Source organism: Drosophila santomea, chromosome X, assembly GCF_016746245.2.
Source record: "Drosophila santomea strain STO CAGO 1482 chromosome X, Prin_Dsan_1.1, whole genome shotgun sequence".
In the NCBI taxonomy this organism is placed as follows: domain Eukaryota; kingdom Metazoa; phylum Arthropoda; class Insecta; order Diptera; family Drosophilidae; genus Drosophila; species Drosophila santomea.
In genome coordinates, this window is record NC_053021.2 from 18,179,776 (window position 1) to 18,198,326 (window position 18,551).

At 50.4% G+C, this 18,551-nt stretch overlaps 1 protein-coding gene across 3 annotated transcripts in view; it reads right to left on the reverse strand.

The window, feature by feature from the left end:
- Window positions 1–18,551, reverse strand: part of LOC120456465 (low-density lipoprotein receptor-related protein 2) — a 141,902-nt gene that overhangs the window by 4,738 nt on the left and 118,613 nt on the right. For all 3 annotated transcript variants that reach the window (XM_039643312.1, XM_039643311.1, XM_039643313.2), the window contains 8 exons: window positions 11,254–11,526; window positions 10,881–11,135; window positions 8,436–10,754; window positions 2,697–8,357; window positions 2,423–2,634; window positions 1,964–2,370; window positions 399–1,903; window positions 16–328 (listed from right to left, as the gene is read on the reverse strand). In XM_039643312.1, the coding sequence (XP_039499246.1) occupies window positions 16–328; window positions 399–1,903; window positions 1,964–2,370; window positions 2,423–2,634; window positions 2,697–8,357; window positions 8,436–10,754; window positions 10,881–11,135; window positions 11,254–11,526 (10,945 nt within the window). The remainder of the gene's footprint in view (window positions 1–15; window positions 329–398; window positions 1,904–1,963; window positions 2,371–2,422; window positions 2,635–2,696; window positions 8,358–8,435; window positions 10,755–10,880; window positions 11,136–11,253; window positions 11,527–18,551) is intronic.

Genomic DNA, 18,551 nt, shown 5'->3' on the forward strand with positions numbered 1-18,551 from the left:
ATTTGGGTTACTCACTTGGGTATGCATCGGTTGTTGCCGCACTTGAAGTCCGTTTCCGGATTGCACTTGGGACAGTTCTCGGGCAGCTCATCGCTGTTGTCGCGACAATCGTCCTTGCCATCGCAGAACAGCCACTTCGGAATGCAGCGGTAGTTGGACTGGCCAGGACACCGCTGCCAGCCGGTGGTGCAGTTCCTCTGGCGGCACATGTACGCCGGTTCATCGGAGTCGTCGCCGCAATCATTGTCGAAATCGCACATCCACAGCTGCGGAATGCAGCGGCCATTCTTGCAGGAGAACTCGGTTTTCGGGTCACAGGTGCGTTTGACTGAAATTGCAAGTATACACCGTTAAAAATAACACCTAGATATTGAATTAGGGTTACAATTGATACGTACAGCACACGGCTGGATCCTCATCGCTGCCATCCTTGCAGTCGGCATCTCCGTCGCAGCGCCAGCTATCCAGGATGCATCTGCCGCTGGACTTGCACTTGAAATCGGACAGTGGACAGGGTAGATCGCAGTTTTGCTCATCGCTGCGATCGCCGCAGTCATCCACACCATCGCAAATGGTCGCCGATGGTGTGCAGTTGGTGTTCTTGCACTGGAACGTGCCGGCGCGACAGTGTCGTGGAGCACAGGTCGCTGGCTCATCGGAGCCATCCTTGCAGTCCTTCTCGCCATCGCACTTCCAGAACCAGGGTATGCACTTCTCATCCCGTCCGCCACACAAATGCTGCCCGGCCGTGCAGTTGGCCACGCAAGTCTTCATGTCCCTGGCCAAATAGAACTGATTGGGACAGGCGCACTTGAAGATCGGCGCACCCTCCTCGATGTATCCCTCGATGTTCAGATAGGTGGACTCCGGCGGCGGTGCAATCAGGCAGAGATGTGAGCAACCGCCATTGTTGGTGCCACAAGGATTGGTGTACGGCAGCTGTCGCAGCGGATGATTGATGTGCAGGTCGTAGGGACGATGGGTGGTATTGCGCAGCACCGTATAGTTGGCGCCATGGAACTTGTTGGCCCTCACGATCGCCTTCAGGTTCCAGTCGCTCCAGTAGATGTAGTCGTCGAAGAGGCTCAGTGCGAACACATGAGGCACCTTGCTACCGGAGAGCACCGTATGGCGATGTCTGCCCTCCAAGTCAGCATATGCAATGTAGTCCAAATGGGCGTCGGCCCAGTAAATGCGATCGGTGAAGTAGTCAATGGAGAGGGCATTCGGCCAGGCGATGCCATCGTTCCAGTTCAGGATTCTCGAGAAGTTCGAGCCATCCATGCCCATTTTGGCAATGTAGGCCTGCAGATGCCAGGAGGTGAAGTACAGATACCCGATGCCAGGATGCACGACAATGGCGCGCGGATCGACGACTCCGCTTCGCAGGGTCTTGCGCTTGGTTCCATCCAATTCGGAGACATCCAGATTCTTGGAGTGCCTGTCCAGCCAGTACAGTTTGCGACCCACCCAATCGATGGCGATGCCCTCCAGGCCATGGGAATCGTGCCTGATGACAGCCTCTCTCTCCGGCGGCATCTCATCATCCGCCTCGCCGTACTTCGCCCTGAAGATCGTCTTGGCCGTGACATCGCAGAAGTACATGTACTCCTCGCGTATATCAAAGTCAAGGGCCACCACATTCATCAGATCCTGGTGCATGAGATTGTACTGATGGCCATCCACCGACATATTGCGCACGTAGTACTTGTTGGTGAAGATCAGCCACGGCGGGATCCTGTCCTTGCGCTTGCACGTGTGCTCATCGTTCTGCCTCTCGTAGTAGGTCTCGTCGCACTTGCAGTAGAATCCACCCGGCGTATTGGAGCAGTGCTGGGAGCAGGCTCCCGGCTGCTCCAGGCACTCGTCCACATCCGCGCAGGCTTTGCCATCGGCCAGAAGTCTGTGGAATAAATCAAGTATGTCATATGTATATCGAAATACCATCGAAATCAAATCTCACTTGTAGCCCTCGTTGCAGTCGCAGTAGTAGCCCGTCAGCGTGTCCACGCACTTGTGGCCACACTGGTTGATCTCCACCTTGGCGCACTCGTTCACGTTGCAGTGGGCGGGTTCGTCGGACTCGTCGGCACAATCGGGATACTTGTTGCACACCAGACTGTAGTCGATGCACTGGCCATTCGTGCAGGCGAACTGACCCTGCGGACAGGTGATGTTCTCCTTGGTGCAGCCCACCTCGTCCGAGTGATCACCGCAGTCGTCCTCGCCATCGCACCTGGACTGATTGCGGATGCACTTGAAGTTCTGGCAGGTGAACTCCTGCGCCGAACAGGTCTTGTACTTGGAGTTGCAGAACTTGCCCTCATCGGTGCCATCGCCGCAATCGTTGTCATGGTCGCAGATCCATCCCTGCAACACATTTATTAATATTTATTGATGGATTCAGGTGTTTTTGACTCACCTTGTTGATGCAACGTCCATTGCCGCAGGTGAACATGTCCTCGCCACACGGCTGCTGGGTGGCACAGTTGTGCAGAGTGGTATTCTCATCGGCGCCATCCACGCAATCCGGATCACCATCGCAGATCCACTTCTTGGGAATGCACTGGGCACGCTGCCAGGACTTGTTCTCCACACAGGTGAACTCCGTTTCCTCATCACATTTGCGGTCATCTGAGAAAGTCAATTGATGTGTAAGATTTGTTTTTTGGATTGGTTATAGCCAAGATACTCACTGCACTGGTGCCGATTGTCCTCATCACTGTTGTCCAGACAATCGTTGTCGCCATCGCAGATGTAGATCCTCGGTATGCAGTTGCCATTGTCGCAGGTGAACAGATCGCCAAAGCAGGTGCGTCCCTCGGACTTGCAGTAATCTGGTGGCTCATCGGCTCCATCACCGCAGTCATCGTCACCATCACAGTACCAGGTGGCTGGGATGCAGCGGTGGTTGGGACAGCGGAAGCTGTTCGTCGGACAAGTGCGTTGGCCACAATGCAGGGGATCCTCGTCGGAGTTGTCGCCACAGTCGTTGTCGCCATCGCACAGCCAGTAGGGTTCCACGCAGATGTTGGTCTTCTCGCACTTGAGATGATTCGCCGGACAAGTGGTGTTCATGGGACACCGTTCGTGCGTCTCATCCGATGTGGCATTATCCTTGCAGTCATTGACACCATTGCACACCTGAGCCTGTGGAATACACCGTCCGTTGGCGCAAGTGAACTCACCATCCACGCAAGGTGGATAGGTGCAGCCGAGCTCATCGGAACCATCCTTGCAGTCGTTCTCGTGATCACACTTCCAGGACTTGAAGATGCAGCGTCCGTTGTTGCAGCGGAACTCGTTGGGCGAGCAGGAGTGGTAGGCACAGTAGTTGGGATCCTCGTCGGAGTTGTCGCCACAGTCGTCGTCGCCATCGCAGGACCACATCCTCGAGATGCATCTGCCGTTCTTGCAGTAAAACTTGCTGGCCTCACACGTATTATTACGCGGTGCACACATCCTGCCCTCGTTCACCACCTTGGTGCTATCGTCGCACTTGCACTCGGCCTTGCCATTTGGAGCAGGATGACAGCTCTGGGCACAGCCGCCGTTGTTGATCCTGCACGGATTCACATTGCACTTCTGGCGATCGGAGCTGTAGATGCGAATGTCTCGCGGCGAATCCTCCAGTCGCTTCACCATCTCCACCATGTTGGCTCCCGTGTGCTTCTCGGCCCGGTAGACACCTCTCAGCTGGAGATCCGTCCAGTAGATGTAGTTCCGGAACACGGTTATGGCGAAGGGATAAATGGTGGCCGCCACCAGGAGCTCTCTGTTCTGACCATCCAGATCGGATCTCTCGATCTTCTCCCTTACCGCATCCGTCCAGTACAAGCGTCTCTCATCGTAATCGATGGCCAAACCGCTGGGCTGCGAGAGATCCTTATCGACAATGGCTCGCTTCAGAGAACCCGCCATGGTGGTGCGGAAGATCTTGCCGGAGGTGCCGAACCTGCCCCAGTCCGTGAAGAATAGGGTGCCGTTGCAGGGATCGAGGACAATGGCTCGCGGTCTTTCGACGCGGGCAATCATCACCAGTTCGCTGCCATCCAGGTTCATGGCATAGATCGAGTTGTTCGAGCTGTCTGTCCAGTAGATCTTCTGCTGGGTCCAATCGTAGGCAATGCCCTCGGGATTGATGCCCTTGTTCAGGACGACGGTGATGTCATCGTGTCCCGGCTTATTCGCCTTGGTGTACGCTATCTTTGCCCATGGACGGATTTGTGTGTACAGCATTCGGTTGTGGGCAAAGTCAAAGTCCAGACCAACGACATTGGTGAGATTCGTTAGCGGAGTGAAGGGCACTTCCGTGGAATGGGGATCGAGATTGACAGCACGTATCTCAGTTCTTGTGGCAAAGACCAGGTACTCATTGACCACCTCGCACTTTCGTTCATCGGCGCTCAGCTTGCCAGTGGCACATTCGCAACGGAAATTCCGGCCAGAGGTGCCAGAGGTGGCTCCACCTTCCGGTGGGAAACTGAAGCACAACTGATCGCAGCCACCATTTCCCAAATGGGCACAGGGATTTGTATCGTCCTGCGGCTGATTGTTGATGTTGTATATGGCAATGTCCCTAAGCTTCTCCAGGTTCGTTCTCACGCTAGTGGCAGTTTCATTGGCACTATGCTTGGAGGCCTTGAAGACGGTCATCAGGTTCCTGTCCACCCAGTAGACATCGTTCAGATAGACAGCGATGCCCATGGGATTGGGCAGATCTCTGCGGATTACCTTGCGATTGGCGCCATTGTAGGAGATCTTCTGAATCGTGTCCAGTTTCGAGTCCACCCAGTAGATGTCATGCGTCTGCATATCAATGGTGAGATCGCGCGGCAACGAGATGCCCGATGTGACCAGTGGTGTCCACTTGCTGCCGTCCAGGAGGGCTTTGCCAATTCTAGGATGCTGGCCATAGTCGATCCAGTAGAGCAACCTCTTGATGGGATTCACGGCCAGTTCGCGTGGCGCATCTGTGGTTGTCTTCACCAACACCTTCCTATTGCTACCATCCAGCCAGCAAACCTCCACATAATTCTCATGCGGATACACATTGGTGAAGTACATATTGCCGGCCACCCAATCGATGGTCAAACCTCTGATGCCATTGCTACCGATGCCATCCTTGACCACATGCTGCAGATCGGTGCCATTGGGCCGCGACCTGAAGATGCCGTTCCAGTAGCCACGATTGTATTCCGCCCAGTAGATCCATTGCTCCCGGTACATCACGTCCACGTGGAGAATGTGGTGACCCGGTCCGCTCACCGGTACCATGGCCTCGGAGCTGTCGGTCAAGCTGTAGCCCCTGATCATGTCCAGTTGCGAGACGACGGCAAAGATCTTGTAGGCGACGCAATTGATCTCGTTCTCCTTCTTGTAGCCAATGCCGCAGGCACAGGTTCTGGTTGCACCAGGTCCGGGTATGCAGAGGTGCTTGCAGCCACCGTTGTTCGTCTGGCAGGGATGTTGCATCAGGGCGCGCTTCTTGTAGATCATCATGGACCGCAGATCGGACTCGTTGTCCACAATGGTCTTGGGATTATCCCCATGCGGCAGATCGATCCTAACAATGCGCTCGTACAGCGGATCCAGATAATACAGCCTGTGGTCCAGGATGCCCAAGCTCCTGGGCTTCGCCATCGGATGCGAGTCCTTCATTGCGATCAGTGTGTGATCGTCACCATTGTAGTCCATGGAACCAATGACGGCGGGATTACTGGCACTGTAGTAGAGCATCTTCTTCTCCGTGTCGACGGCCAACGATTCGGGATGGGCAAACTCCTGGAAGACCACAATGGCGTTCTGGCCATTCATATCGACTCTGCCAATTTTGATGGGCACTTCCAGAACACCTTCATCGATCCAAAAGAGCTTGCCGTCGGTGGGATCTAGTACAATTTGCTTGGGCCGCGACACGGAGTTCGGATATCCATCGTTGGCCAGGATTATGGTGCGATACTTCTGCTTGCCATCCACACGCACGGCCTCAATGTTGCTGGCCACCCGGTTGCCAATGTAAAGGTTTCTGCCCAGCCAATCGAATGCAATGGTATAGGGTGCTCCCACAATTCCGTTTTCGATGCCCAGGAAGAGGGTCTTATTGCCACCGCCATAGGGCGTGGTATAGATGGTGCAGTTCTCATCATCATCCTCTCTGCCCTGCACCCAGTAGAGTGTCTCTCCCTTGCGATCGAAGTCCAAGCCCGTGCTGCTTTCGATACCAATAACTGGGGCCAGGGCACCGGCTCTCGCATCGCCACCATTCAGAGGAAGATCCACGATTTGCGTACCCTTGACGACCATGAGGAAGGGATTCTCCTCCTCGATGCAGCGACCTTCGCTGAGGAGCTTGAAGCCCGGCTTGCACTTGCAGGAGTAACCCTCCTGGGCACTGGGACTCAGCAGACACAGGTGCTGACAGCGGGATCCGGCACAGGGATTGGGAGTCATGGGCTGCAGGGAAGCGTGATGGACGTGGATGGACAACGGTTGACTTATCAGGTGCGACACGACCGTTTGATTCTTGCCACGGAACTTGTTGGCGGACAACACGCGATTCAATTGTCGGTCGGTCCAGTAGAGCGTATCCTCGAACAGGGACAAGGAGTGCGGATGCAGCAGGTAGTGACTGCTGGCCAGGACTTGCTGTCTTCCGGTGCCGTTGTAGTAGCAGAAATCGATAAAGTCAAGCTTGGAGTCGGCAAAGTAAACCCTCTTGGTTGCAATGTCCAAAGTCAAGCCATTGGGCCAATAGATCTTGGTGTTGATGATGGTCTTTCGCATTGTGCCATCCATGCCAATCCTCTCCACTCTTGGGTTCTCACCCCAGTCGGTCCAGAAGATCCATCTTGCTCCGGGACTGGGATCGATGCACATGCCCCTGGGTTGGGTGATGTTTTCCCTGACCAAAACCAGGCGATTGGAACCGTTCTCCGCGGACACTTCGATGGTGTTCAGCTTGCTGTCCAGCCAGTAGAGATTCTGGGCAATCCAATCGTAGGCGAGACCCTCGACCAAGTCGAGACCCGTGTTGATGATTTCCTGTGGCTCCATGCCGCGATCTAAACGGGAGATCTTCTTCAGCTTCATGTCACTCCAGAAGATGGTGCCGGTGTGCATATTGGACGCAGTGGCCACCACATTCTCCACAATGATGGGCACCCGCTCGAGTCCCTGTTCCTTCAGATCCGCCACGAGTATGGAGTGGCGATTGGAGATGATCAGGAAGGCGGCGGTGTGGTTGACAGCCTTGCACGTGTGCTTATTGGACTCGAGGATGTAGCCATCGGTGCAGGAGCAGAAGTAGGAGCCCTTGGTGTTGGTACATTGCTGGGAGCAGAGGCCAGGAGGATCGCACTCGTTGCTATCTATGCAGGTGTAGCCATCTTCGCCTATCTCCGATCCCGGTGGACATACACACAACGCTCCGTTGGGCGTCTTCTGGCAGAAGCTGGAGCACTGACCCGCCTGATGTTCACACTCGGCCAAGTCGCAGCCCTCACCCTCATCCGAGCCATTGGGACAATCGGGAGTGTCATCGCATACAGATGTGATGTTCACGCACCTCTCGGAAACGCCAGGACATTGCCACTGGCCATGGGGACACTTGAATGGTGGTGGGACACAGGCGTGCTCAGCACCCTCATCCGAGTTATCGCCACAATCGTCCTTGCCATCGCAAATGTACGCCTTGAACACACAGTTGGTGTTGTTGCACTTGAAGAAGTTCTGGGCACAGGTGATCTGGCCACAATCCTGCTCATCGGAATGATCCGAGCAATCGTTGGAGCCATCACAGTGCCAGGCAATGGGTATACAGAAGCCAGTGGACTTGCAGCGGAAGTGCTTCTCCAGGTTACACTGATTCGGTCCCATCGAAGGACAGCCCACTTCATCGGAGCCATCATTACAGTCCGGTATGCCATCACATTTGTACGACTCCTCCACACATTGCCTCAGATCTGCGCACTTGAATTGATTCGCCAGACAGGATATGGGTGGACAATCCTTCTCGTCCTGCTTGTCAAAGCAATCATCGTCGCCGTCGCAAACCCAACTCTTGGGTATGCAGTGACCCGTTCTGGGGCACGTGAACTGGAAGTAGGCGCAGGTCTTTTCGGCACAGAAGTCACCCTCGTCGGTGCCATCGCCACAATCGTTCTCGCTGTCGCACTTCCACATATTGGGAATGCAGCGTCCATTGGCACAGGCGAACTGGGAGGTTCCGCAGGTCACATTGCCGCACTCCTGCTCATCGGAATTGTCGCCACAGTCGTTCTCCTGGTCGCAGCGGAAGTTCTGCGGAATACAGCGACCCGATCGGCACTGGAACTCGTTGGATCCACAAGTGGGTTCTTTTTATTGCAAAAAGAGAAGAAATAAAAACAGGGGGATTAGTATTATTGCTGTCTACTGAGAATACTAGTACTTACTTGTGCAGTTCTGCTCCTCATCGCTGTTATCCAGACAGTCATCATCGCCATCGCAGACCCAGGACCTGGGTATACACCGCTGATTGTTGCAGGTGAAGTCCCAGGAGTTCGGACAGGGTTGCACTGGCGGCTCGGCACTGGGATCGGGAATGCAGCTCACCTGGTCGTCGGCCAATCGTTCGCCATAGGGACACGAGCAGCGGGACTGCAGGCGACCGAACGAAGGGGAGGATGTGGTCACCCCATCAGTGCCATTCGATGCTCCGATGGGAACAGCGAAACAGATCTTCTGGCAGCCACCATTGTTCCTGTGGCAAGGTTGCGTATCCGCGATTCGCTGCACCTCATGACTGTATACCTTAACGCCGTAGAGTCGGTTGGTTTGTGGTTCCCGGACCATCATCTCCTCCTGCTCGCCCGTGAGCTTGTGCAACCGGATGATGGCATCTAGGCGCCAGTCCGTGATGTACATCCAGTCGTTGTGTATGACAATGGAGAAGGGATGTCGCACCAGGCGGGAGTTCACCGTCTTAATGTCCGTGCCATCCAGGTTGGCATGCTGCACGTGATCCAAGAGAGCATCGCACCAGTAGACTCGATCCTCCTTGAAGTCGATGGACAGTCCATTTGGCCAGCCGAGGGTTACGTTTTTGAACACCAGCAGACCGCTGCCATCGGTGTTCGCTCTGGTGATGTTGGCAGGACGATCCCATTCGGAGAAGAAGATGAAACCACGATTGGGATGGACCACAATGGCCCTGGGACGTTTCAGGTTCTTCAGCAGCGTTCTGCGGTGTGTGACATTGCGGGTGGAGAGGACGTTCAAGGTGCCCTTGCGCGAATCGATGTAGTACAGATTCTTGGAGGCCCAATCGACGGCCAGTCCCTCGACGCCTTCATTCTGGGAGGCCAAAACGATCTCCCTGCCAGTTCCATTGCGGTGCACCCTGTAGATCACGTCCTGCAGCACATCCGAGTAGTAGATGAACTCATCGCGTGCATCGAAATCGAGACCGACGAAACGTGCCCGCCTGGAAACCACCGGCATGATGGCATCACTGAATCCTTCGATGACCGGTTCCAGCACCTTGCCCTTGATGAATCTCTGCTGCGAGTACATGAGGAACTCGCTGACCGGTTTGCACAGTTTCAGATCCGTTTCCAGTTGATAGCCCGTGGAGCAGGCACATCGGAATCCCAGGCCAGTGGGCGCTCCCTTCACGGCGGTCACAATGCACATGTGATTGCAGCCACCGTTGTTGTTGCCACACGGATTCGATACCCTGGGCTGGCTGAGCGCATGGACAGCAATGATGCCCTTCGGCTCCCTGATGTCCTTGGCCTTGTACGTTACCTGAATGGAGGTGGGTCCCTCGAACTTGTCCACCGACATGATGCCCTGCTTGGTGGCATCCGTCCAGTAGATACGATTCTCGAAGAGTGCCAAACGCGACGGACTCGGTACCTGTTGACCCCTGAGCACCATCACCCGATGAGCGCCCTCATAGTCCACGGATTCGATGTAGTCCAGCAGGGAGTCGCACCAGAAGACACGCTTGCCGATAATGTCCACCGTCACACCGCTGGCCTTGTACGCCGCCTCCGAGACAATCGACCTGGCATGTGTGCCATCCATGTGGGCACGCAGCACCTGACCGCCATCCGCCACGAACATCAGACCGGCGGTGGGATCCAGCGCCAGATCGGCGGGTGATGTGAGATTGGAGCCAAGAACAACTGCATGCCATTGACCACTCAGCTCGAACACATCGATCTTCTGACCCACCAGATCGGCCACATATATCTTATCGCCCACCCAGTCGACGGCCAAGGCGACGGGCGCCCAGGTGCCGGGTAGCGTTTGATCAAAGGGCGAAACAGCCTTGTTCTGCGCATCCAGGGGCAGCGATTGCACCTTCCGCGTCTTGATGTCCGACCAGTACAGCGTGTTGCGGGCATAGTGGAAGGTCACACCCGCCGCTGACGTGGCATTGGCCAATACCTTGGGCTCAGTGCCATGGGGCAGCATGCGCATGATGGCGCGATCGTGGGCGAATATCAGTTGCAAGTTCTTCGCATCCGGGGCAATGCACTTGGAGTCATTGATCAGCGTGTAGCCCTGGGCGCACTGGCACGTGTACGAGCCCATGGTGTTGGTGCACAGCTGGTCGCAGTGACCCCACTCGGCGCACTCGTCCAGGTCCACACAGGTGCGGTTGTCCGGCGCCAGCGACTGGCCCGGCTTACAGTAGCAAACGCCGCCCGTCAGCGAGGGTCCGCACTTGAACTCACAGCTCAGCGCGGGACACGAGGCCATCGCTGATCGAGATGGGTGGAAAAAAAAAAAGGATGGTCAGGTGATACAGATATGGTTACGCTTGGGAAAAGAGTTCAATCTTTTGCAAGAGTGCTGTGGCAGCACTTGTAGACTACTTGGATACTCACAGCAGTTGGTCTCCTCGTCGGTGCCATCCTCGCAGTCCCGATTGCCGTCGCACAGTTGCGACTTCAGGATGCACTTGGGTGTGCCGCTGGCGCCGCCACGTGGACAGAGATGCTTGTTGTCCGGACAGGCGATGGCCGTGCAGTTGGCCTCGTCGCTCTTGTCGGCGCAGTCGTGGTAGCCATCGCAGTGGAAGTTGTACGGTATGCACAGTGCGTTCGTGCAACGGAACTGGGCGTGGTGGCAGGGCGGGAAGTCTAAAATAAACACGAAATATAATTAGGCACTCTATATGCCAATAATGCTTGCGCTAACTATTCTTTAGATATTAAAGTATCTTGGTTTTCTATCTACGAGTATAAGTAGTCCACTTACTGCAACCCTGCTCGTCCGAGTTGTCGCCACAGTCGTCGCGGTGGTTGCACTTCAGAGCGGCATCGATGCACTTGAGTCCGTTGGCGCAGCGGAACTGGTCGAGGCGACAGGCGACGCCGCTGCAGCCGACCTCGTCCCGCCCGGTGCGGCAGTCCAGGTAGCCGTCGCAGCGCTTCTCCTTGGGCACACAGGGGCCGGTGAGGCGGGCGCCCTCCGCGGGCGCTCCTGTGGGCGTGTTGCAGAAGAGGTCCGTGTGCTGGCACTTGCGGTACGCTAAATAGGTTCAATAACAAATTACAAAGTAAAATTAATTTACCATATATGGAGTCATAGAAGTTTTAAATACAATAAATTACAAAGTAAAATTAATTTATCATATATGGAGTCATAGAAGTTTTAAATACAATAAATTACAAAGTAAAATTAATTTATCATATATGGAGTCATAGAAGTTTTAAATACAATAAATTACAAAGTAAAATTCATTTATCAAATATGGAGTCATAGAAGTGTTAAATATCTGCTGGAATATTTGCTCAAGTTTCGATGGTACATTTTATACTGCTACCCATTACTACTTAAGTAATATAATTGATATAGAAATTTTCAAGATACTCGCTGACCTGCTGTTACAGCCAAGTCAGCCAAGTAAACCCCCGACATAATAATCTGTACATGACTGCACTCAATTATGGCTCATTTCGGGCCCCCCTCTATTGTGATTAATTGCATTTGCATTGAGTGTGCGACTCCGGGACCGATCCATAGAAGTTTTGGAACGGAGCGGCCTCAATGGCTCAGTGGGGTGTCCCTGGGCTGTTGACCCATTGTCCCAGACAGAAGTCGGTTCTCCTCGGCTCATCAGCCATCTGGTATTTCAATGGGTGTTGGTGGTCCTTAAAAATGTCAGGCCAAAACTATTTGTGCTGCCAAAGACATTAAATTTTGATGCCAGACATTCGGGGAGGGGAGCGAAGTGCGGGCTTTCGGGGTTTTGGGGCCTCTGCTTGGGCACGCATGGCGTATACATAATGCATGTTCGCTGTACCAGTGTCGGGCGTGATTGTCTGTCCGCTCGACTCAGCCGTCCATCTGTCCGTTCGTCCGTTTGTCCGTCCGTTTATCTGTCCGTCCCTTGGCTTGTCCGCCCGTCCATCTGGCCCGGATTGTGCACTTGAGTTGTGTGTGTCGGCAGGCAAAAGTGCTATAAATTATCGAGTAGTTGGTTGCAGAGTCCTCCTCCCGAAAGCCACACACAAAAAAGGAATGCTCGCCAGAGGGAAAATACTCGAGAATACCCAGCACTTTCATACACTTGCACTTCAAAATGCACAAATAATGTGCAAATATAATTATTACGTGGTATTACGCATAATTATGCATAACATGTGCAATTATCTGCATTAAACTGTATAGTTTCATATTTATTTCGCTTCAATACCCATTCTTCTTTTTGGCGAAATAGCTGAGTAACCAATACCCTCTATGTGCATATACAGGGTATCGGTAGGAAGCGGAGGGCGTGTGTCTGTCAAGGGTTCCGTTAACAAGAAAGAGGTAGCAGGCAGAGTCGTGCATTTGAATGACTAAATTAGAGCAACTGCTGGTGAATCGGGGCTTTAATATGATATATGTGCCTTTGACGGCGACATATGTCCGTGGACATTAGGGTGAACTAGTGACATGTCGAAAATATAAAACACTAGACACATACACATAGCCATATACTTAGTTAGACGTATACCTTTAAGAAGTTGTATTTAAGAATAGTTAATATTATATAGCATTAAATAAAGTCTAATTAAAATGAAAACAAGCCATTGCCAAGTACAATAAAGTTTCTAGTTTACACTTCCCCCGCCAGCAGTATCCACTGTAATTGTATCTGGATTCCGCCCTAATCCTGGCCAGCGTTGCGGATGCCCCGTTGATCTATGCCAGTGCTCCCAGCATCTCTGGACATCATAAACTTGGCAACGAGTATTTTATGCATGTCTCCCGCTTCTTAAGCCGCATTCCCCATCATGGCTCATGGCTCCTGGCTCCTGGCTCATGGCTCATGGCCCATCCCCTCCACTCCAAGCTCATTCCCAATCCCCTCAATTAACTCCCGGAACATTTGCGTGGAACTGGGCGCCACCGGAGGAGCCACCGGCAGGACGGGAGCATCCCCGACGGGAGCATCCGAGTGTGGCAGGGCAAACTTAATTAGTGCAAGTTAAACAAGCCAAGTTGTATAAATATTCCCCGACAGCGCAAAACTTTCTCCAAGCAAAACAATGGAATGCGTATCCTGCGCTGCGTCTGTGTGTAAGTGCCCCTGTGTCTGTGTGTGTCCTGTATGTGTGTGTCTCTATGTGTGTAAGTGTGAGTGCAGGTACGAGCAGGGCAGAAAAATTATATACCTATATAAAACAAACATTTAACAGGTGTGTGTGTGCGCAACTAAGTTGACTTTAAATATTTAAATCGCAACTATGGATTTTCGCCATCAATCAAATTGAGCATTTCCAAATGATTAAAATTAAAGTCTATGAAAATAACACATTTTTAACAATTTGAGATGGTTCATAAAACCAGTTACTGAATTACGAAAAAATTGCAAATATTAAGTATACGCCTCGTTAAAACGTCTATATTTTGCCTTGATTGATTGCCTTATGTATTTTACATGAATAATGCTGCACTTTAATTTTTGTTGTGTAACTATATATATTTTGCTGGCTCCCTGCTTTTTCTATTGACAAAGTGGAGCAGCGGAAGCAAAACTTTGTGCAACTCCAACCCCTGTGATCATAAAAATGTGTCACGCACTCGGGGCAGCCCCACTCCCCCCCATTCCCCCCTTCTGTTAGCTATTTTTGCCCGACTTTCTGGCATTTATATGTTTCAGTTAATACAATTTGTGGGCGTGACCGGGCGAAATGATTTACGCCACGCAATTTGTTGCAAATTCGTTAGCTGCACTTTTGCACCATTAAAGCCAAATCATAATGACAAACGGGGGTAAGTTGTGCAATCTTGCAATGCAATCAAAATGCAAGCCAAAAAAGTTTTATTTTGTAAAAGTTATTTGTACAGTTCAACGATATTTTATGGTGATTTTTCTTAATTTTTTACCCACTTAATTTGTTGGTTTTTTTGCTTTTTTTTGGAACTTTCTTCCGTTTTGGCTGCAAAACTTTTGGCCCTAGAACTTAACCAAAAATCATGTTTTTTTTTCTCGCATTTACTACCAACAAATCCAGCCACTGCAGCCTCTCGCTTATTTATTTCCTTCTTGTAAGCCAAACACTTTCTAATTGGGTTCTCTGGTTCTTTCGCTCGCTGTTTTCTCAGCATTAACTTTTATTGCAAGCCAAGACTTTTATGCGTGTACTAAGGCCAAGAGCGTACTAAGGTCCTTGCGGGGCGGGGTGGTGGGGTGTTGGCTGCCAAGGGGGTGTGTAATTACGCGCGACAAGTGCCACGCCTCCAGCCCCCAACTACCGCCCCTCAGTCGCGTCACGTTTAGCTGCAGTCAAATAAACGTCAGCTGCAATCGTCGCCACTCAGAGAAAGTTGGAGAAAAGGGAGAAAAGCGCGGGAGAAGGGGTGGAGAAGGCGAGGAGAAGCGGTGGAGAAGGGGAGGAGAAGGGGTGGAGAAGGGGAGGAAAAGGGGTAGAAAAAGGGCGGAGAAATGGGGGCTGATGACACTTTATGAGACAGTTAACAGTGCTGAAAACTTGGCTTTTCCACCGCCAAAATTGTATAACCATAGAGGTCAGCTTGAGGACACTTTCTGAATGAAAAAACAAACAGCGTCAAAAAACTGCAAAATACATTATGAAATTCTGCTAAATTTACTATAAATCTGTAAAGTCATGCTTTATTCCCTATTTAATAAATCATTTTAAGCGCATTAAAGCTTAGTAAGTAAATGAATTACAATAAGTACGCAAGCTTCCATCAGTTTTGCAATTCAATAGATGTTTGGCAGTTAACTTGAAGCTCCCATAATTTGTACTATTTTCAGAGTATAATAAATAATTTCTATTTACCCTTTACTTCTAGATAGAATAACAACTTGATTTAGCTTTTTATTTGCTTCATTGGCAGACGCCATCACTTTATGGGCACTTTGCTGAAATGGAGGTGACTATAACCCCAAAGTTCTGCGGACAGGTGGTAAAGGGGTGTTTGGTTTTCCCTGAAGCTGGGGAAAACTCGAAGGCTTCTGGTAATGACAATTTAAGCTCTTCGCTCCTCCAGGTTTTACGCACTTTTTTACGCAGCAATATCTGCCTCATTAGACGCTGCCTGCAATTAAAAGCGAAATGCGAAATGCGTAATGTGGAAAGTGGGAGTGCCACAGCCTCTAGCCTCAAGTATTTATGCTTCAGTTTCAGCTTGTTGACTTGCGACCGCAACGCCGGCGAAACGGAAGTGAAAATAATCGGCCGGAAGTGGGCGTAAGTTGGCAAAAGTGGGCATGGTGGGTCGTCTGGTAGACAAGGTAACTTTGCAGCAGATGTCTGCTGTTTGTTCTCGCAGTTAGAGGTGCTCTTATGTACACAAGTCGTAAATTATAATTACACACGGCAAAAATGCAGCCCATGTCGATAAACTAGAAGTGGTACTTTATCATTTGAATATAAATTAATTAATTTCTTATTTAATATCGTTTTAAAAACGTGTTGTGACACTGAAGTAAAGTCAACAACTGCTGTGAATATACAGACTTGGCACGTCTGTTGACATAATTAAAGTGGAAATTTAAAGTCTAATGCGCAGGCAAACAATCCGTTTTGGGTGTCAACCACATCCCTTGATTTTAATTGCACACATCTGGAGATGAAGATCTATATATCCTAAATATATGTATAACATTTTCATTGCTATGACATCGCTGAGACCCAGATATCCCTGTGTCCCTGCTTGTGTTTGTGTGGACTATCTACATGGCCAAGACCCCATCTTTCCGCATCCTTATGCTCATACTCATCCCCATTCTCATCCCGATCCACATCCACATCCACATCCACATCCATCTCCCTGCTCGCACAACACCTGAAGTAATTAAATAGTTGAAATAAGCCCGCTCTAATATTTATATGCCATAAATTAAACAAACAAAGACGAGCAAAGGCAAACAAACACAGATACACACACACACACACACACCCACCAACTTGCTAGTTGAAGGAGGAGGGGGGCGTGGCCCATGGGCGTCGGGAAAAGGGAAAGCGGAAAAGGGAAAAGCGGAAAAGGGAAAAAGGGGGGCGCTACTATCATCCAGACTGAAGAAGACGACGCGTTGACACGTACGCAAAATAAATTTGTTAAGAACGCAATAAGAGTGAACATTTTGTCGCCATTTAAGCGCGATAAATTATTGTGCAACAAAGTGCGACAAGGACAGCAGCATGGGCCGGGAAAAGAGACAGCACTCGTATTACGGCAACGTCTTATTAAATTAAAATGAAATTTAAACTTGATCCTGTGCCGGCACAACTTTCTGCGCCAGCAAGAAGCGACTACCAATTGAGCTTCTCTACTTTTCGGCATCAGAGTTGTAAATAGTAACTATAAACTAGCTAAAAATATTAATTATATATTTTATCATCGATATCGGATAGAATTAAGGAATTCATTTCAGCCATATAATTTTATATAGTGAAGCATCAAAAAACATATTGTTTAAAATCTAACTGGTTAAATAGTTGCATAGCCAACTGGATCACAGCCATTTTGAGCGGACAAATTGGCCTTCTAGCTTGGCTTAGGTGTGCGAGCGAGGCGGCATGCGGCGGTGCGAGAGAGATGGCGTACACAGGAAAAAGTTGTGAGGGCGTTTGTCTAGCCGTTTTCCACTTTCCCTTCCCCTCCCCGCGCTTTTCCCGAAGCGGGAGTCGTCAAAGCTGCCAGCTGAAGTTGCACAAAAGGATGGCGGAAAAGCGGAAAAGAGGAAAAGCGGGACACTTGGAAATTGGTCGCCACAAAGATATTTAAATATTTGTTTGCCTGTCGGTGTGGCTCAGTGTGTGTGTGTGTGTGTGTGTGTGTGTGTGTGTGTATTTGTGTGTTGGTGTGTGCGGGTGCATAAATCTTAAATAACAAGCAATAAATGCTCTACAAGTCTTGGGCACTTTTCGGCGATTTGCATGGACATGCTGCCATCCCACTCTATCCACTATCACCCCTCTCTATTCTCCGTCTCCGTCTCTACCACTGTCTCTGTCTCGCAGGACATGACTCCCTTTCTATGGATTCTCACTCGGCAAACTTTTAATCAAAATGTGCGGCTCAAAGTCTGCTGGCTGAATGCACTTGAACTTTATGCCAAAAGAAAAGTCAGGGTAAAATCTACAATCCAGAGTGGCGGGAAAGAGAGGGCCCGATGAGTCGGCGAAAGAGATGGCTATCCGCCATACAAAGTCCAACCGAGCGAAAGCTGTTGAAAATGCATTAAATTCTTTGCTCGACGACCAGACAACAGACTTTCAAGCCGGAGATGTTGAGGTGCTGAGAAAGTGGGCTACGGCTACTGATGGGTTCGTGGATTACTCAAGTGCTCGGCGATATAAATATTATCCCAAATGCCAAATGCCAAGATTTATTGGTGTCTAGGCAAAAAGTCGAGTGCAATATGTTATTGGGAAAGATGTCTGCCCCCGAAATATTTATTTATGAAAACCTATTTAAACTCTATCCAATTAGTTAACTGCGTACATTTTGAGCCTTTAAGATTCGAGTTTACCTCGAGAATAAATTATTGAAATGACTTCGTGGCATTCGACTTCATTTGGAATACACACTTGGTACTTGGTCCCAGTGGAGTTTTGAGTTTTATTTTTGGGGATTGCTTACTTTTCATCGCATTTGCCCCCAAAAACCAAACTAACTTCCAACTTCCAACGAACTTCATTTGCGATTCCATCCATGAACCTCTCAACAGAAACAACTTTGGCCGGCCATCATCAATTCCACTAGCTAAAGGGTTAACCTTTCACCCTTAACCCCCCTTGGCCCACAAACAAGATTTATGGCCTTACATCAAATTGATCCATTTCTGTTCGCCTCGACTTTTCCTCGCTAATTTGCGGCCTTTACCTTGGGGATTTTATAGATATTTCTCTCTTACCATATGTATGTATATAGAAGTTGGTATATATTTATACAATATATATATGTATGTATGGATTTATGTTTGTAAATATTTTGCGTAGACTTGCACGCTTGTGTAATTTAGTTGGGAAAACAAGAACTGCGGTCTTCGGTTACATCCCAGTGTTCAAAATTTGCATAAATAAAATTGG